This window comes from Equus asinus, chromosome 23 (assembly GCF_041296235.1).
Source record: "Equus asinus isolate D_3611 breed Donkey chromosome 23, EquAss-T2T_v2, whole genome shotgun sequence".
Taxonomy (NCBI): Eukaryota; Metazoa; Chordata; class Mammalia; order Perissodactyla; family Equidae; genus Equus; species Equus asinus.
In genome coordinates this window covers 19639672-19654195 of record NC_091812.1, presented here as the reverse complement: position 1 = coordinate 19654195, position 14524 = coordinate 19639672, and the positions used below count along the sequence as shown (strand labels likewise).

Sequence of the window (14524 nt, the reverse complement as noted above, 5' to 3'; positions counted from 1 at the left end):
CATGCCACTGGAGGATGAACCTCAGAGGAAGGGACTTTCCTCTTGGTGTTGGTGCTGCCAGTCTGGCATGGCTTCCCCATTGGGAGACCCAACGGCCACTCTGAGCATTTTGGTCTGAGAATCTCTTGATGGGGGTCAGTGGCGCCAACCCCATGGCACAACTATAAGCATTATTTCCTTAAGTAATGCTTATAGTTGTCTCATAAAATCAGCTGCCTGAACCTTGGGTATAAGGCTGCCCCAGCCTTGGGTTCAAGTCCCAAGGTTCGCTTGTTGGAGCCTGGCTTTGGGGTTTGGATCCCCATCTGGAGGTGGCCTGGCTCAAGGGAGTGGGAGTCCCCATGTGATTGGAAGGATTGTGCGACCCGGCCACCCCGGAGGAACCAATGCTTGGCTCTGGCCAACGGGAGCAATCCCTGCTGACTAGTCATTGGGCAGTGAGGGCTTGAGGCCCATTTGAGTTTGTCACTGCTGGGGCTTGAAGCCCGTTTGAGGGCCCTTTGGTGTTTTGTGTTGTGTCAGTGACAGAAGGAGCTGGTATCTGGACTCAGAGTCTGAGTCTTATCTTGTAACTGTGGTACAAGGCAGGCTTAGGTCCCTGCAGTCTGAGTCTTAACTGCTGAGCCATCTGGAACAAAGTGGGTGGGCACGCCCAGCAGAGGATCCTCGTATCCCTCTCTGTTTTCTCAATAGACGGGCTTCCAGGCTTCTTGGATCTCTCTGTTTCAGTTTTCTTACCAGCGGTCCTTGGAGAAACTCAAGGCCCCCATTCTTCTTTCCCTCGCACTTCCTGCTGGAGAGGTTCCGTCGGCCTCTCCTCTCCCAGATTGGACCTTCCCTGGAGTCCTTAGTCTCCTTAACCATCCTCCCTCGAGAGGGTGCCTTTGGTTTTGCTCATGGAAGAAATGAGGCTCAGAACTTGAGAAGACATCTGAGGTGAGTCACGGAACTCGTAGATGACAGGGCCAAGGTACTTTCTCTTCCAGCACTTGGTCCAGTTTTTGTACTGGGTATTGGATCTGTCAGGGTTTTTTGTTGTTTTTGTCTTTGCGCTAACCTTGCGCTCCAACAGGACCGGGTAAATATGATGGGCTCTATGTAAAATGATTACATCTCTTCTGCTTAATTATATTTTAAATTATACTGTGGGGATTGTGAACACATATAAATCCGTCCTTCAGGCAATGTTAATTAACCATGCTAAGAGAGACCTCACCTTAAAATGGCCAAAATGGGGCAAGTTCAGTTGACTGAAACTGGCGTATTTGCGTTTGGAATTGGAGACAAAGCTGGCCATAAAGAATTAAAAACCAATGGGAAGCCTATTTTAATTTTTTTGTTTGTTTTTTTGGTGCGGAAGATTGTCTCTCAGCCAACTTCTGTGCCAGTCTTCCTCTATTTCATATGTGGGATGCTGTGAAAGCATGGCTTGAGGAGCAGTGTGTAGGTCCATACCCGGGATCCACACCCTTGAATCACGGGCCACCAAAGCAGAGTGCATGAACTTAACTACTACACCACTGGGCCAGACATGCTTATTTTGATTTTTGAGGCTTCTAAACATGTTCAAAAATCCCATACTGCCTCTTTAAGAAAAAATTACTAAATAAAGAAACGTGCTAGGGAAAGGACACCCAATCTGCTGCTCCTCCCTCCTCTCTTGCTGGTCTCCCCCACTTCAGCTTCTCCAAAATTCCAGATCTGAAACTAAGCAAGTGAAAATAGGTAGAGTTTTAAAATATTTTTAAAATTGTAATGGCCACGTTGGGGAAACTTTGTTCCAGAAAAGTCCACCTTAAAAGAGGGGATTCCAAACCTCTCACAATAGCATGCATTCTTTGATTAATACACAGATGCTGCTTAAAGATAAAATGGCTTTAAAACCAGCTATAAAACAGGATCCTTAGAGCAAAAAGAAAAAAAGTCCTTAACACAAATCTTTAGCCATCTGAAGAGGTCACAATTTGGATCCAGCATTCTTTTAAATTTTGTGCCTGAGACATGGCTGAAATTTTTAAAGATCTGTTTCCGATCGTCCACATGTCTCTGTGTGTGTGTCTGGATGATCTAATTTCTAAAGAGAGCTCTATTTAATTGACTGAAAATAAGCGCTTATATGAATTATTTCCAAATGTGATAAAAACTAGCCCAGATGTCTTTCAAGTTAACGTGACCTAAAATGATCTTTGGTAAATAAAAACTTGTTGAAGTTTGTTGGTTTATTAAAGTAGACATGTCCTCAGAGTTATCAACATAGTATGTAATGGAAACATACCGCCTTCATGAGTCAAACAAACTCATGTTGTCTCTGTTACAGAATTTGTGAACAAAACTAATAACTTAAAATAATAGCTAATTTTGTCTGACAATTCATAAAGTTTTTATAGGTCATCCAAACAATCTTTGGAAACAGGTAAACTGCACAGATGTAAAAAGGTAAAAGCTTTGCAGAGAACTTTTAATAATAATCACGTGTTCTAATATATGTACATACAACAACTTAAAATGATGGCTAACTGCTCTGGTGTCACATAAAGACTTTGTGAGTAATCTGGACATGATTGTTAAAAACAAATGGCTTAAATGCGGACTAAAACTTTATGGATAAACTTTTAACAATAATTATATTTTATAACATATGTATTTAGAATAACTTTCAAAATGTTTTTGGTAAGTTAAAACTTTGAAGTTTTACTCAATTAAATTAAACGATAAAAATTAATTAAATAGCAAGATAATTTCTAAGTAAAATAAAATATCAGGCAAAGGTTAATCTGCTTCTGGCTTCTTATTACAAAAAAACTAAAAGATGCTCAAGTCTATTAGTAAACATGTCCTATATTTTATTAAAAGATTATATTATGAAGGAACATGTTTCTAAAAATTATAAAAAGTATTTATAAATATGCCAAGTTACAGAATATTAATGTAAAAGACAGTGTGTAATTACTTCTTAGTTTTCACAAACAAAAGCAAAGTCTGTAAGGGCTAAAATTCTAACCAATATATGTGACTAAAGCTACTAAAAGTTGGGCCTGGCCCCATGGCTGAGTGATTAAAGTTCCATGCTCTCTGCTTCAGTGGCCCAGATTCTTGGGTTTGGATCCCGGGCATGGACCCACTCCACTCACCAGCCACACTGTGGAGGTGTCCCACATACAAAAAGTAGAGGGAGATTGGCACAATGTAGCACAGGGCGAATCTTACCAACAAAACACGGTTACCAAAAGTTAATAAGGGAAACATCTTTGTACTCAAGGAAAGTAAAGGGTATGTTTTCAGTAAAGGATACATAAAGACTAGGGATATTTTTACTTGTTTCATCAAAAAGATAAATTTGTCTTACAGTACTAGGGAAAAAAGGAGGAAGACATGGAACAAATTCTAAATGTAAGAAGCAAGTGACACAAGGTTCGTAAAAGTAAAAACCCCAAGACAAGAGTTTTATACATAGTTAAGTTTACTAGAATTAAAATAAATTCAATTAAATAAATGAGTTTCTATATCAAAAGTAAGTTAAGAAATTAAAAATTTGGCTTTCTTTGTCTTAAAAGGATAATCTTAAATCTTTGTCCACTCTTGATAAAGTAATTATGAAAGGTTTTTTTTCTTTACCTTTGAGTGAGTCTACTTACAAGACAGAAAATCTATGTTTGATTAAAATAATTTGCTATGCTCAAGGAAGCCAAAGTCTCTCTATTAGGGTTTTCTTTTTAGACTATTTCACTTTCTCTGTTAACCTGTGACAATTTCTGTTGTCGTCTTGATTAAATGGATAACAAAACATTATTTCCTATTTGACCAAGTGTTTTAAAACCTTTTAATATTTTTTGACAAATTTCCCCAAGGTTCAAACCCTAAGTAAAGTCTTTCTTTTGAGGGGTTTCCAGTGGGGCCCTGAGGACTTCTCAAAGAATTTGTTCTCCTTATTTTGTAAGGATGATTGACCCTGAGCTATCATCTTGTTGCCAATCTTCCTATTTCTGCTTGAGGAAGATTGTTGCTGAGCTAACATCTGTGCCAATCTTCCCGTGTTTTATGTGGGATGCCACCACAGCGTGGCTTGATGAGCAGTGCTTGGTCCAAGCCTAGGAACTGAACCTGTGAACTCCAGGCCGCCAAAGCGGAGCATGCAAATTTAACCATGATGCACTGGGCCAGCCCTGTTCCCTCTTTCTATAAAGAGGGAAATATTAGTCTAGTTAGGCTTATTTGTTGTATTAAATTACATAAAAACTATCAAATAAATAATAATAAACCTTCATAGGTTATATCAGGTAGGTAAATGTTACTGATATAAGTGGTTCTTGATACCTATTTCACATCTCAAAGTGCTCCAGACATCTGTAGGAAACTCCAAAAACTGACAATAGGGCCTGATACCAGTTCTGTGCAGTTAGTGGAGGTAGCCTTCAGGGTGCTCAACACCCAAGATATGACAGAAGAAATGAAAGATGACCAGGAGATGCAGAGGCAAGCAACTCTGCTCACAGTGGCCCTCCAGTCTGCTCAAGGTCACCCGAGGGAGAAGAAGACACCATGGGTGAGTGACCCCGACCCCCACTGTGGGACCAGAGGCTACAAATGAAGTTGGGGCCTAATCAGTGTGCAACTATAGACAAGAATGGCATTTGGATTGTCCGAACCAACCCAAGAGAGGGAAGGACTCGGACAGGAGCAAACCATGACAACTGCCCATGACTACAGATGAGATGTGATGGGGCCGTGGAGCTCCATGGTTGGCTCCAGGCAACAAGATCCTCATCTCCAGGTAACCTTAGCAGTGGGAGAAGAGCATGTTGTATTTTTACTTGATACTGAGCCACATGCCTGATGTTAAATACCCAAAAAGGAAACCTTTCAAAAAAGAAAATGTGATAGACAAGGAGTACTGGTAGAGGAGAGACCAGAAGGTTTCTGGAGCCCTTGGCCTGTGCAATAGGATCAAAAACATTAAGATGTTCTTTTCTATATCTGCCAGAATACCCTGTTCCTCTCCTCAGGAGGGACATGTTATCAAAACTAGGGGCCTCAATAAACTTGGAACAAGACAAAATAGAAATCCAAGTTCCCCAAAATTGGGAAGTCGAGCTCATGGCCTGGTTACAAAACACACCAGTACCTGAAAAGGAAGAAATTCCCCAAACATTCTAAGCCAAGCCAACTCAGAGGTATGGACACAAGGACAAATGGGACAGGCAGTCACTGCCATACCTGTAAAAGTGGACTTAAAGTAGATAGGCTGCTGGCCTCTAACATAAAAATGCCCCCTAAAGTCAGAAGCCTTCAGAAAAATCCTTCCTGTAATGGACAAACTTTTAAAACAAGGAATACTCAGGCCATATAGATCCCCATGTAGCATTCCCATTTTACCCATTAAAAAGCTGGGAAAAGGGAAGTACAGATTTGTTGAAGACCTTAGGGCTGTCAAGAAAACAGTCCAAGACCTACATCCTGTAGGACCTCATCCTTACACCTGCTGCCTAATCTCCCTGGGAAAGCGTGTTTCTGACAGTGCAAGATTTAAAAGATGCTTTCTTTTACAGCCCGTTGGACCCTGAGTCCCAAGAGATTTTTGCCTTTGAGTGGGAGGACCCAGACTCCTGCCAGAAACAACAATACTGCTGGGCTGTCTTCCTCCAATGATTTAAAAACTCCCCTACAATTTTTGGGGAAATCCTGGGCCGAGATTTAAGGGAATTAAAATTAAAACAAAGGACTGTGTTACAGTATGTGGATGGCATCCTAGCAGCCAGTCCTCAAAAGAAAATCTCTGATGAGAACACGGTGACCATGGTAAACTTCTTAGCAAGTAAGGAATATAAATTTTCTAAGGGGAAAACACTGATATCTAAAGAGACTGTAAATTATTTGGGGTTTATTATTTCAAAAGGGCAGTGCCACCTTCCTCAAGAGAAGAAAATGGTAATATATCAAGTTCTCCACCAAGAACATGTAGACAACTATGAGGATTCTTGAGATGGCTGGGTTCTGTCACATGTGGATCCCTAATTTGGGGTTGATTGCTAAGCCTCTCTATGACAAATTGCAGGAGCCAGAAATGGACACCTGTGAATTCTATAAGCTGTGTGATCAAGCTTTCAATAAGCTTGAAAACTTACTAATAGAAGCACCTGCACCTGCCTTACCAGACCTGAGCAAACCATTTGACTTGTACATTCATGAAAGACAAGGAATAACTCTGGGAGGATTAGCCCAAATGTTGGGATCCTTAAAGAGAGTGATAGCCTGTTTCTCAAAGCAGCTAGACACTGTGGCAAAAAGATGGCCCCCATGCCTGAGAGCTGTGACTGCCACCTGCCTTTAACCAAGGATATGAACAACTTAGAGCCATGCCTGGTGACCCACAGACTTACCTTAGACCAGCAGGAAAAATTCTACTCCTTTACCAGCCGCTATGACAACATTCATGCTCAGGAGGAAGTAATTACAGAATATGGACCTTTGCCCCATGCCCCTCAAGAATGAGGAGCAGGATAAAAGTAGAGGAGGGATTCTGTCACCAGCCCTGGACTGTAACCTGCTTCTCTTGTCCTGCCTAAACTCTAACCTTTTGTGTTTGACCTAATTCTCTTGTCTTCTTGACAGGTGCAGACATTCCTCTCTCCAACAACTTTGGCGTCTTGAGCTTCTGTGGTTTCAGCTATGCTGGAGGAAGAAGCTCTAAGTTACAACCGCCCTGCACCCAACCGCTCTGAACCAGACCAGACCAACAAGAATGACGCCTATGCAGACAGGCGGGGAGTTGTACTAAAGTAATCTGCCCTCATTAACATCCCAAATTCTCCTCTGGGAGGGACAAAAAAGCCATTTTTAGATCACATGATGCATGTAAATGCATGATTTCAAGCCACGCATCTGTAAGCTTCTGCCCACCTCTACATGAGATGATAAAACTTCCCCTTTGAATATTCATTCCCTATCCTAAATAAAGGTACCCACCTCCCTGTGCTCAGGGAGCCATTGCTTTGTGAATTATTCCCTATGGTCTCCATTTTCTCTCCTGCATGCCGCAAACAAAATTTGTGCTTCATGTGACAACTACTTCTGGTGTAGATTGATTAACTCTCCAAGAATGGGACACACGTTTAGTCTGGAAACATACCCACCATAAACAAACCCTATACTCATAACAAAACTCTGGACAGAAGCAAAGACCTGCCAACACTTCTAGAACTTTCTGAGAAAGCTATGTTACAACCTACTCGTTCATAGCTCTCAGATCCACAAAATCCTACTTTACATTTCAAGCACCCGGTGAAGTCAGTCAGCCTCCCACTAAAAAGTGTGGCGAGCAAGGACAGGGAACCACCAGCTTCCTCAAACTTTGTGGAACCAGAAGGGATGACAGTTCATTGGATTTTTACGTTTTTTAAATCTCAACATTTAATGACAGTGGCTTAAAAGCTAATGGAGGCCCTCATAGTCAGTGAGAAACACCCTCGTCCTATGATTTATTTTCAGCTTTTGGTTAGTTCTCCGTCTCCCCTGCTCCATTTCCAGGAGCAAGTTTTCTCATCTCTGTAACCCCTCAAGGGATGGCACATTCAATTCAGCAAATCACATCCATTCAGTAAAGACAGATCAAAGCCACTGCTGCTTTTAGTCTAAAATGAAAAGAGTTTCTCATTTCTATATTGGAGGACACACACTCATGAGTTTGGTCGTTTGCTTGCTTGATGTACAAAGCCCCAATCAGCCTTAGCTGCCAGTTTATTTCATGATTTTGGTGTTGACTTCTGCCTGCCTTTTTGCTTTTGTCTTCTTACAGGTATCTGGAAAGGAAGTATGGTACACTTTGGGATTTTTTTCGGAAACACAAAACCACCCTTTGGTACATCCTCTGGGGCATCTTATTAGCAGGTAACTAACAAAGGGGGACGGTATAGAAGTGTCTCTTTTCGCGGATCCCCCAAATATGAGCTTTCTGTGGAAAGAAAATAAGTCTTCCCCCTCCCTGGACCTCATGGAATCATCCGGAGAGGGAGAGAACCAATCAGGAAGCCCCTGATTGGAGTTCTCGGCGTGGGACACCTGTGCAGAGTGGTTCCCTGTCCAGTTTTTGTACCAGCAGCTAAGTTTTTAGGTCCTGAGGACTTTCTGACTGTGATATGGACTTTAGGGTTGGTTCATCACATCCAGGTAAGTGGAAAACGTGGTGATAATCACAAGGTAGAGACCTAACTGTGGGGGAAATATAAGCAATTAATACACTACGCAAACACAACACGAGGAGGAGCCTGAGGTCAGGTAGCCCACTCCTCTTGCCTGAAGGCAGGACCCTACTGTCCTCACAGATGAGCAGGTCTCCAGTTTTTCTCCCTCCCAAGCAAAGGGCTCTGCAGCCCATTTTAAAGGGCACTCCTGTCTCTAAGATGGGACCCTCCCACCCAAGTCCAGGGACGTTAACCCAAGACTGCTGCTCCCTGAGGTTGGTGGGGCTGCTGGTGCTCACAACTGCAGGAACAGGGAAGAGCCATAAACTTTCTGTGTCCCAGGTCAGATGGTGTCTCAGGCTTTGCACGCAATATGATGAAACCCACATAACCCTGCCTTGTAAGACAAAAGCACACAGACAGTGTGGCTGTGTTCCCATGAGACTTTATTTGTAGAAGACAGATACAAACACAAAAATACAGCTGTACTTGCCACCTACAAAAGCAAGTGGCAGCCAGATTTAACATGCAGACCATGTTTGCTGACCTTTAACAGGAAACCTTGTTGTTCTTATCCTACAACCTCCTCTTCAAAAGCAGCCCCCTTGGTAATTGCCCCACCCCTTCCCCTTTCCTGTAGAGATCCTGGGACACTGAGAGATTGTTGGTGGGCCCGTTTTCCTACTCAAGCTTAGGCCAAATCTGAGCTGCAAACCAGGAGAATCAATACAGTTAGTGAGTGGTTGTTTCAACTCCTGGCCTTTCTCTGATGGAAGCTCGCCTGCCAAGTCTGAATGCCAGAAAAAAGTGGTTAGTACTGAGTGAGAGGCCCAGGGATGAAGAGTCAGGATTCGAGAACTCACAAGGTTCTATAAGAGAAAAAGACCTAGCACGCTGTTCTCCTCGCATTCATAGTGAGACTTTAGGGACTTGCTTGGAAAAACAACAGAAGCTCCCAAAATCCACTACTTATAATCAGAGGAGCCCACAGCCCTGTCACGAGCTCTCCCGCCTTCAATGCTCCCTTGACTGAACCCCCCTTGGTGGAGCTGATTGGTGCTGTGGCTGGTCTCCAGCTGGTGCTGATGGCCCCCATCTGTGTCTGATTCCTGGTAGCTTACCTGGCTATGGTGATCGCCGCGTGTGCCCTCAACTTTCACCGAGCCCTTCCTCTCTTCGTGATCACCGTGGCTGCCATCTTCTTTGTGGTCTGGGATCACTGTATGGCCAAATATGAGCATCGAATCAAAGAGCTCCTGTCTCCTGGTAGAACGCTTCTGGACAGCCATTGGTTCTGGCTGAAGTGGTAAATGCAGTTGGTTCTCTTATTGCCGTTGAAAGTGATCTTTGTCTTTTTGAAAACTCTTCCAAAACTGTGTTCTGAAATTGCTTCCTCATTTATGGGATATTGAAGCTAGAGACAACCTAGGGAATAATCTGCTAAAATGCCTTCCTTTTACAAACAGGAAATCAAGGTCTGGATAAGGTGATTACTCAATTCGAGATGTGTTCAAATATCCCTACAAACTGCCTTAATTTCAACTGCCACTAAATGATAAGATGTTGTCCAAAGGATGGGATGGTTCTCACTTGGGGAGGTGACTCTCTGCTCTAGGCGTGAAGCTGGCCTCCTTGGGAGGAAGGGTCTGTAAATTACTAAAGCCAATCCTCTCCTACAGGAGCCCGTGGCCTGCAGGTGACCACTCAGGGCGTTCCTCACAGCCTCTCTGTGGGACCTCCTCTCCCTCCAGGTGGCCCGGCTGGGTGGGACCCAGGACCCATTCTCCCCAGCATGGCCCACCTGGGATCTACCAGGAAACTTCACCCATCCTTGGCCTAATAAACCAGGGTTGTGTAATCCCAACACAGCACCCTCTCTGGTTCTGCCATCCAAGCTGTGAATCAACCTTGTCATGCCCACCTGATTCCCCAGGGAGCTGAATCTACTCTAAAGACTGACTTGGCTCTCTGGGTCTTGGGTGAGGTCCCCCAACTGCAGAAAATGCATTTCAAGCTCACCCTTAAAAGGAAGAAAGTAACGCCTCATTCATCTTCCAAAATGGAGATGAGGACTCCCCATAGATCTCTCAAAGAAATCACTAGACTTCTCTCCAAACATCCTTTCTTCTCTCTGACCCCTTTATATATCCTTGTACGGCCCAAGAGTTGTGGAATGAGGGGGACACATTGCTTAATGTTTTGGCTATTTGCCTCTATAGCCACAACAAAAGAGATTCTGTTGCAATTTCTAGAAGCATAACTTCTGGTGCCAGAGTGTGTTACTCTTAATATTTTTTGTTTGTTAGTTTAAACCTGATTATGATTTTCAAGCTAGCACTTAAATGTGACAAATGTTGCCACAAATATAACAAATGATGCCCCCTTTCTGGTTCTCTCAGGGTGATTTGGAGCTCTCTGATCCTGGGAGTTGTTTTCTGGCTGATCTTTGACACCGCCAAATTGGGCCAACAGCAGCTGGTGTCCTTTGGTGGGCTCATAATGTTCGTTATCCTGATGTTTCTATTTTCCAAGCACCCAACCAAAGTAAGTATCAAATTCATCTTTTATTGTTTTTTTCTCTCTTTTTTCTCATGTGTAAATTGCTCAAAATAATGAGTCCGAGAGAATTTAACTGTTATTCAGAATTTTTCTTACCTTGCTATGATATTTTGAGTGGCTAGGGGGCCCTTCTTCCTGAACTTTCATAGAACTGTCACTTTCTCATTGTTCATTCTCAGTGATTTTCCAGTCACACAATCAGTGAGATGTTCTGTGTTGTCAAGTCCAACTTCTACTCGTGTCCCCTCCTCTCCCCATCAAACACACATTCAAAGAAAACTCATCCATTTGATCCAGATTTCCCCAGACCAGTAAACCGTCTAATATTCTACCATTGGATGCTGTAGTTTATCAAATTTCCATTCGCAATTTTGGCTATTTTACTCCAAAAGTTTGTCCTTAAACGGTTTTGTTCACATTGAATTCCAACCTCATCCTTGTCCTGTCAGTCAGTAACCCATTACATGGGCAAGAATTCTGAGACATCAGTAGTTCACAAATGACTCATAATGGCAAATCCTGGAAGATTTTACTGGCTGAAAGGTTCACCCCTCAAAAAATAGCACTAGTCAGAAACCAAAGTCACCTAATGTGATCCACATCTTTGCCCTGTGAACATTTCTCCTGTTTTCTATGCCTCCAATCCTATAGTTCTTTGCAGGCTGCTCATCTCTGCACCAAAAACGAAAGCAGCTGATTGTCCATGATGCTGCTCTCCCTGGGTGTGCGGTAGAGATAATTGGCTCCTTTTACAGTGAAATGAGAGCCCCTCAACAGGGTGGAATTTCTTTCACTTAATTCATTACAGTTTGTCAGATCAACGAACCTAGGACACACAGAGAAGTCATGTTCTGCCTCTCCATCTTCCAGAAAGGGAAATAATTATATGTATTGAATATTTACACCATGACCAGCAAGGCTAGATCCTTCCTCCTTATGGCCCTGCTAAGACTACTCTTTGGGTCTGAGTAGTTTTATTATGACATCATGGTTACAGACTCCCGTGAGACCAAAGGCTTAAAACTCAGGTTTAGAAAGAGGGAATACCACCCTGAGATTTCTGGGTATGATTCTATCAAGGGACTGTCTGCTTATGACTGCTTGGACCTCCCAGAGAAGGTGGATCACAAGCCACGTGTGAGAAGCTTCTGAGGAAACAGTGAGGCTCTGGGCGTTTATGTGGAGGTCAGCATTCATCCTCTAATAAGATACGTCTCTCTCCATCTTTCTCCACAGGTTCGCTGGAGGCCTGTCTTTGGGGGAATTGGGTTACAGTTTCTTCTTGGGCTCATAATACTAAGGACTGGCCCTGGATTTAGGGCTTTTCAGTGGTTGGGCAAACAAATTCACGTAAGTTGGGTTCAAAAGAACATCTTACTTTTATAGTGCTTCTAACATTTGAATATAGTCCTCAAGATATGTCAAAAATAGGTTTATTTATCTCCATGAGGTGACTTAAACTTTAATTTTATAGCATGAGTTAGACAATTTTATGTAGAAAATGTTAATCTGTCCAGTTCATTGATATTATTCTTGCCCCTCACCCATATCATCCACTACATCTCTCCCCTATCCCGGTTGCCCCCTTCATCCTGCCCAAGCAGTGGCACACTTCTAAGGTGGTTCCACAAACAGAGAAACAAGCTCTCTTTGCATCTAGTGGTCAGCAGTGCCACCTATGTGCCACCTATTGCTTCTGGAGCAAATTACCACACCCAGCTTACTCTTCAGTACCCTAGAGTCAGATTGAATGTTAGAAATGCCGGGAAATATGTGTGCAGTTATAGTTCAAAACTACACTTCCATGCCACCCACTGGAGGGAGAAAAGCTGAGAAAACTAACTTTCCAAGTCTATCCAACAAGTTTGCTGGGTCCTCACCCTCTGCAGAGCCTGGTGGGTCCTGGGGACTGTAATCACCACTTCAGAAGTTATAATGGTCTCCTCTTGCCCTTTCTTTATCTCAGACCTTCTTGGAGCACACTGGTGCTGGTGTATCCTTTGTCTTTGGTGAGAACTATACAGACCACTCCTTGGCATTTAAGGTAAAGTCAAACCCTTTTCTATGGAGTCATGTCCTTTTCAGTAACTTCTCAGTCTTGGTGGATGTTCCATTAGAACCCAACTACCAGAAACCAGGCGTATAGCTGCTGGGCATGTCATAGGTGCACAGCACAGCACTGTCCTTTCTCATTGCAATTTTATCTGAAGTCAGTGGATTGCAAATGTTTTACTTTGTTACTATAGCATTCAGAGAAACATCTAGAGGACAGAGAAGTGTTCAAATATCTTTGGAGGGCTTGTAGCTTTGTCTGAGATTCTTATGAAAAATCATATGGGGCAACAGGATCTGAGTTTTCAGAGAAAAGAACATTAGGTACCTGCCCGGGAACAGGCATATGGCCACTAATGGCTTCTAGGCCCAGGATCAGTGACTGGTGTACCCTCAGGAAACCATCAATCCCAGGCCAACCAGGTCGGCTGGTCGCCCACATCAGCCTCTGTTCTTCCAGAACCATCCTCGTGCTAAACTGTTCCAATTTTCCTTCAGCACAGCCTTTGCCTAGGCAGGCCTGGGGGCTGGGTTTTCTCCCAGCCAAAGAAGGATGTTATTTTACAGGAGAAAGGCAATATGGCCCCATGCCCAGGCCTCATTGATTCCCTGTCGGGGCTCTCATAAGACCCAGGAAGTCACTGTCCTCTGGGAAGTCCCTACAGATGCCTGTCAATGAGTCAGAAAGATGCATTTGGCTTTTTCTTCAGCTTTCCTTTATTTGGTGTATTATTGTTCCTACACTTGTAAACTGTCTTCTCACTTAGGGACTCCAAATTTACCTCCAAATTACCCCAGTTTCAGTTAGGCCAACTGTTAGGCTGGATATGTTTTTAAACTGCTGATTTGATGCTTTGGTTCTGAGATAACTAAGCCATCTCTGAAAGCTCAGTGTTTACATATTGAGATGGAAATATGCTGATACCATGATCTGAATCCAGAATTGGAAAAAGTAAAGTCACAAAGAAGGCGTGACTTGCTGCCCAGACTGCACCAGTGTCTTCAGATCCTCCACCCGCTCCCCCCAGGGCAGTAGCCTCTGTCCCCTCTGCCAGCACAGAATCCCTTGTGGGCACATTCGAGACATGAGCCCCTTCAACTCCCTGACACTTTCAGAAGGCTCTGCCTGCCCATTAAAGCCAAGAAAAGCACATAAGTGCGTGAGCTCTGAATTATGGTGCAGAATGTCTTTTAATATAAAGTATTAATAGAGTTTCCTAAATTGGATCCTGTACAAATTGTCCTCAGTCATTCTGAGCCTCTGCCGGCAGCTTGTCCCTGGCCATTTAGCTGGGGAGCAGAGGGGAAGGGGTGTGGAGGGGTAGGGTGGGGAGGGACTGAGACCGCAGCTCTGTGTGGTCTCTGCAGGGGAGACATGGCTCCCTGTAGACACTCAGCCTGCATTGAACTCACCCAAAGAGCATCAGGAAAATAGGATCTAGGAAAGGGCAACCTTTGTGAACACAGAAGTAAGCTGGTTTCCAAAGTTTGATCTTTTCTTAGTGATTAAAAATTCTGTAAGTAAAATAATTTTCATTCTAAAAACTGAAAGAGTGGATGCTTCCTCTATAGGAGGCACTGTGTGTGAGGACCTACTATGCTCTGTCTGATCTGTGCAGCCACTTTGAATAAGGATCTGAGGTTGCTGGCACTTAATCTTGACCCAGGTTACTCTGCTAATAAGTGGCAAAGCTCATGTCTATTTAATATCAGGACAAGGACATCTGCCAGTGGCC

General features: G+C 43.4%; 1 protein-coding gene across 1 annotated transcript in view; it reads left to right on the top strand.

The window, feature by feature from the left end:
• The first annotated feature begins 607 nt into the window (after nt 1–607).
• Nucleotides 608–14524, top strand: part of LOC106827209 (solute carrier family 28 member 3-like) — a 29272-nt gene continuing 15355 nt past the window's right edge. The window contains exons 1-7 of the mRNA XM_044756687.2: nt 608–936; nt 6610–6776; nt 7793–7884; nt 9294–9483; nt 10577–10721; nt 11973–12086; nt 12703–12780. Of these exons, the coding sequence (XP_044612622.2) occupies nt 6667–6776; nt 7793–7884; nt 9294–9483; nt 10577–10721; nt 11973–12086; nt 12703–12780 (729 nt within the window). The 5' untranslated portion in view covers nt 608–936; nt 6610–6666. The remainder of the gene's footprint in view (nt 937–6609; nt 6777–7792; nt 7885–9293; nt 9484–10576; nt 10722–11972; nt 12087–12702; nt 12781–14524) is intronic.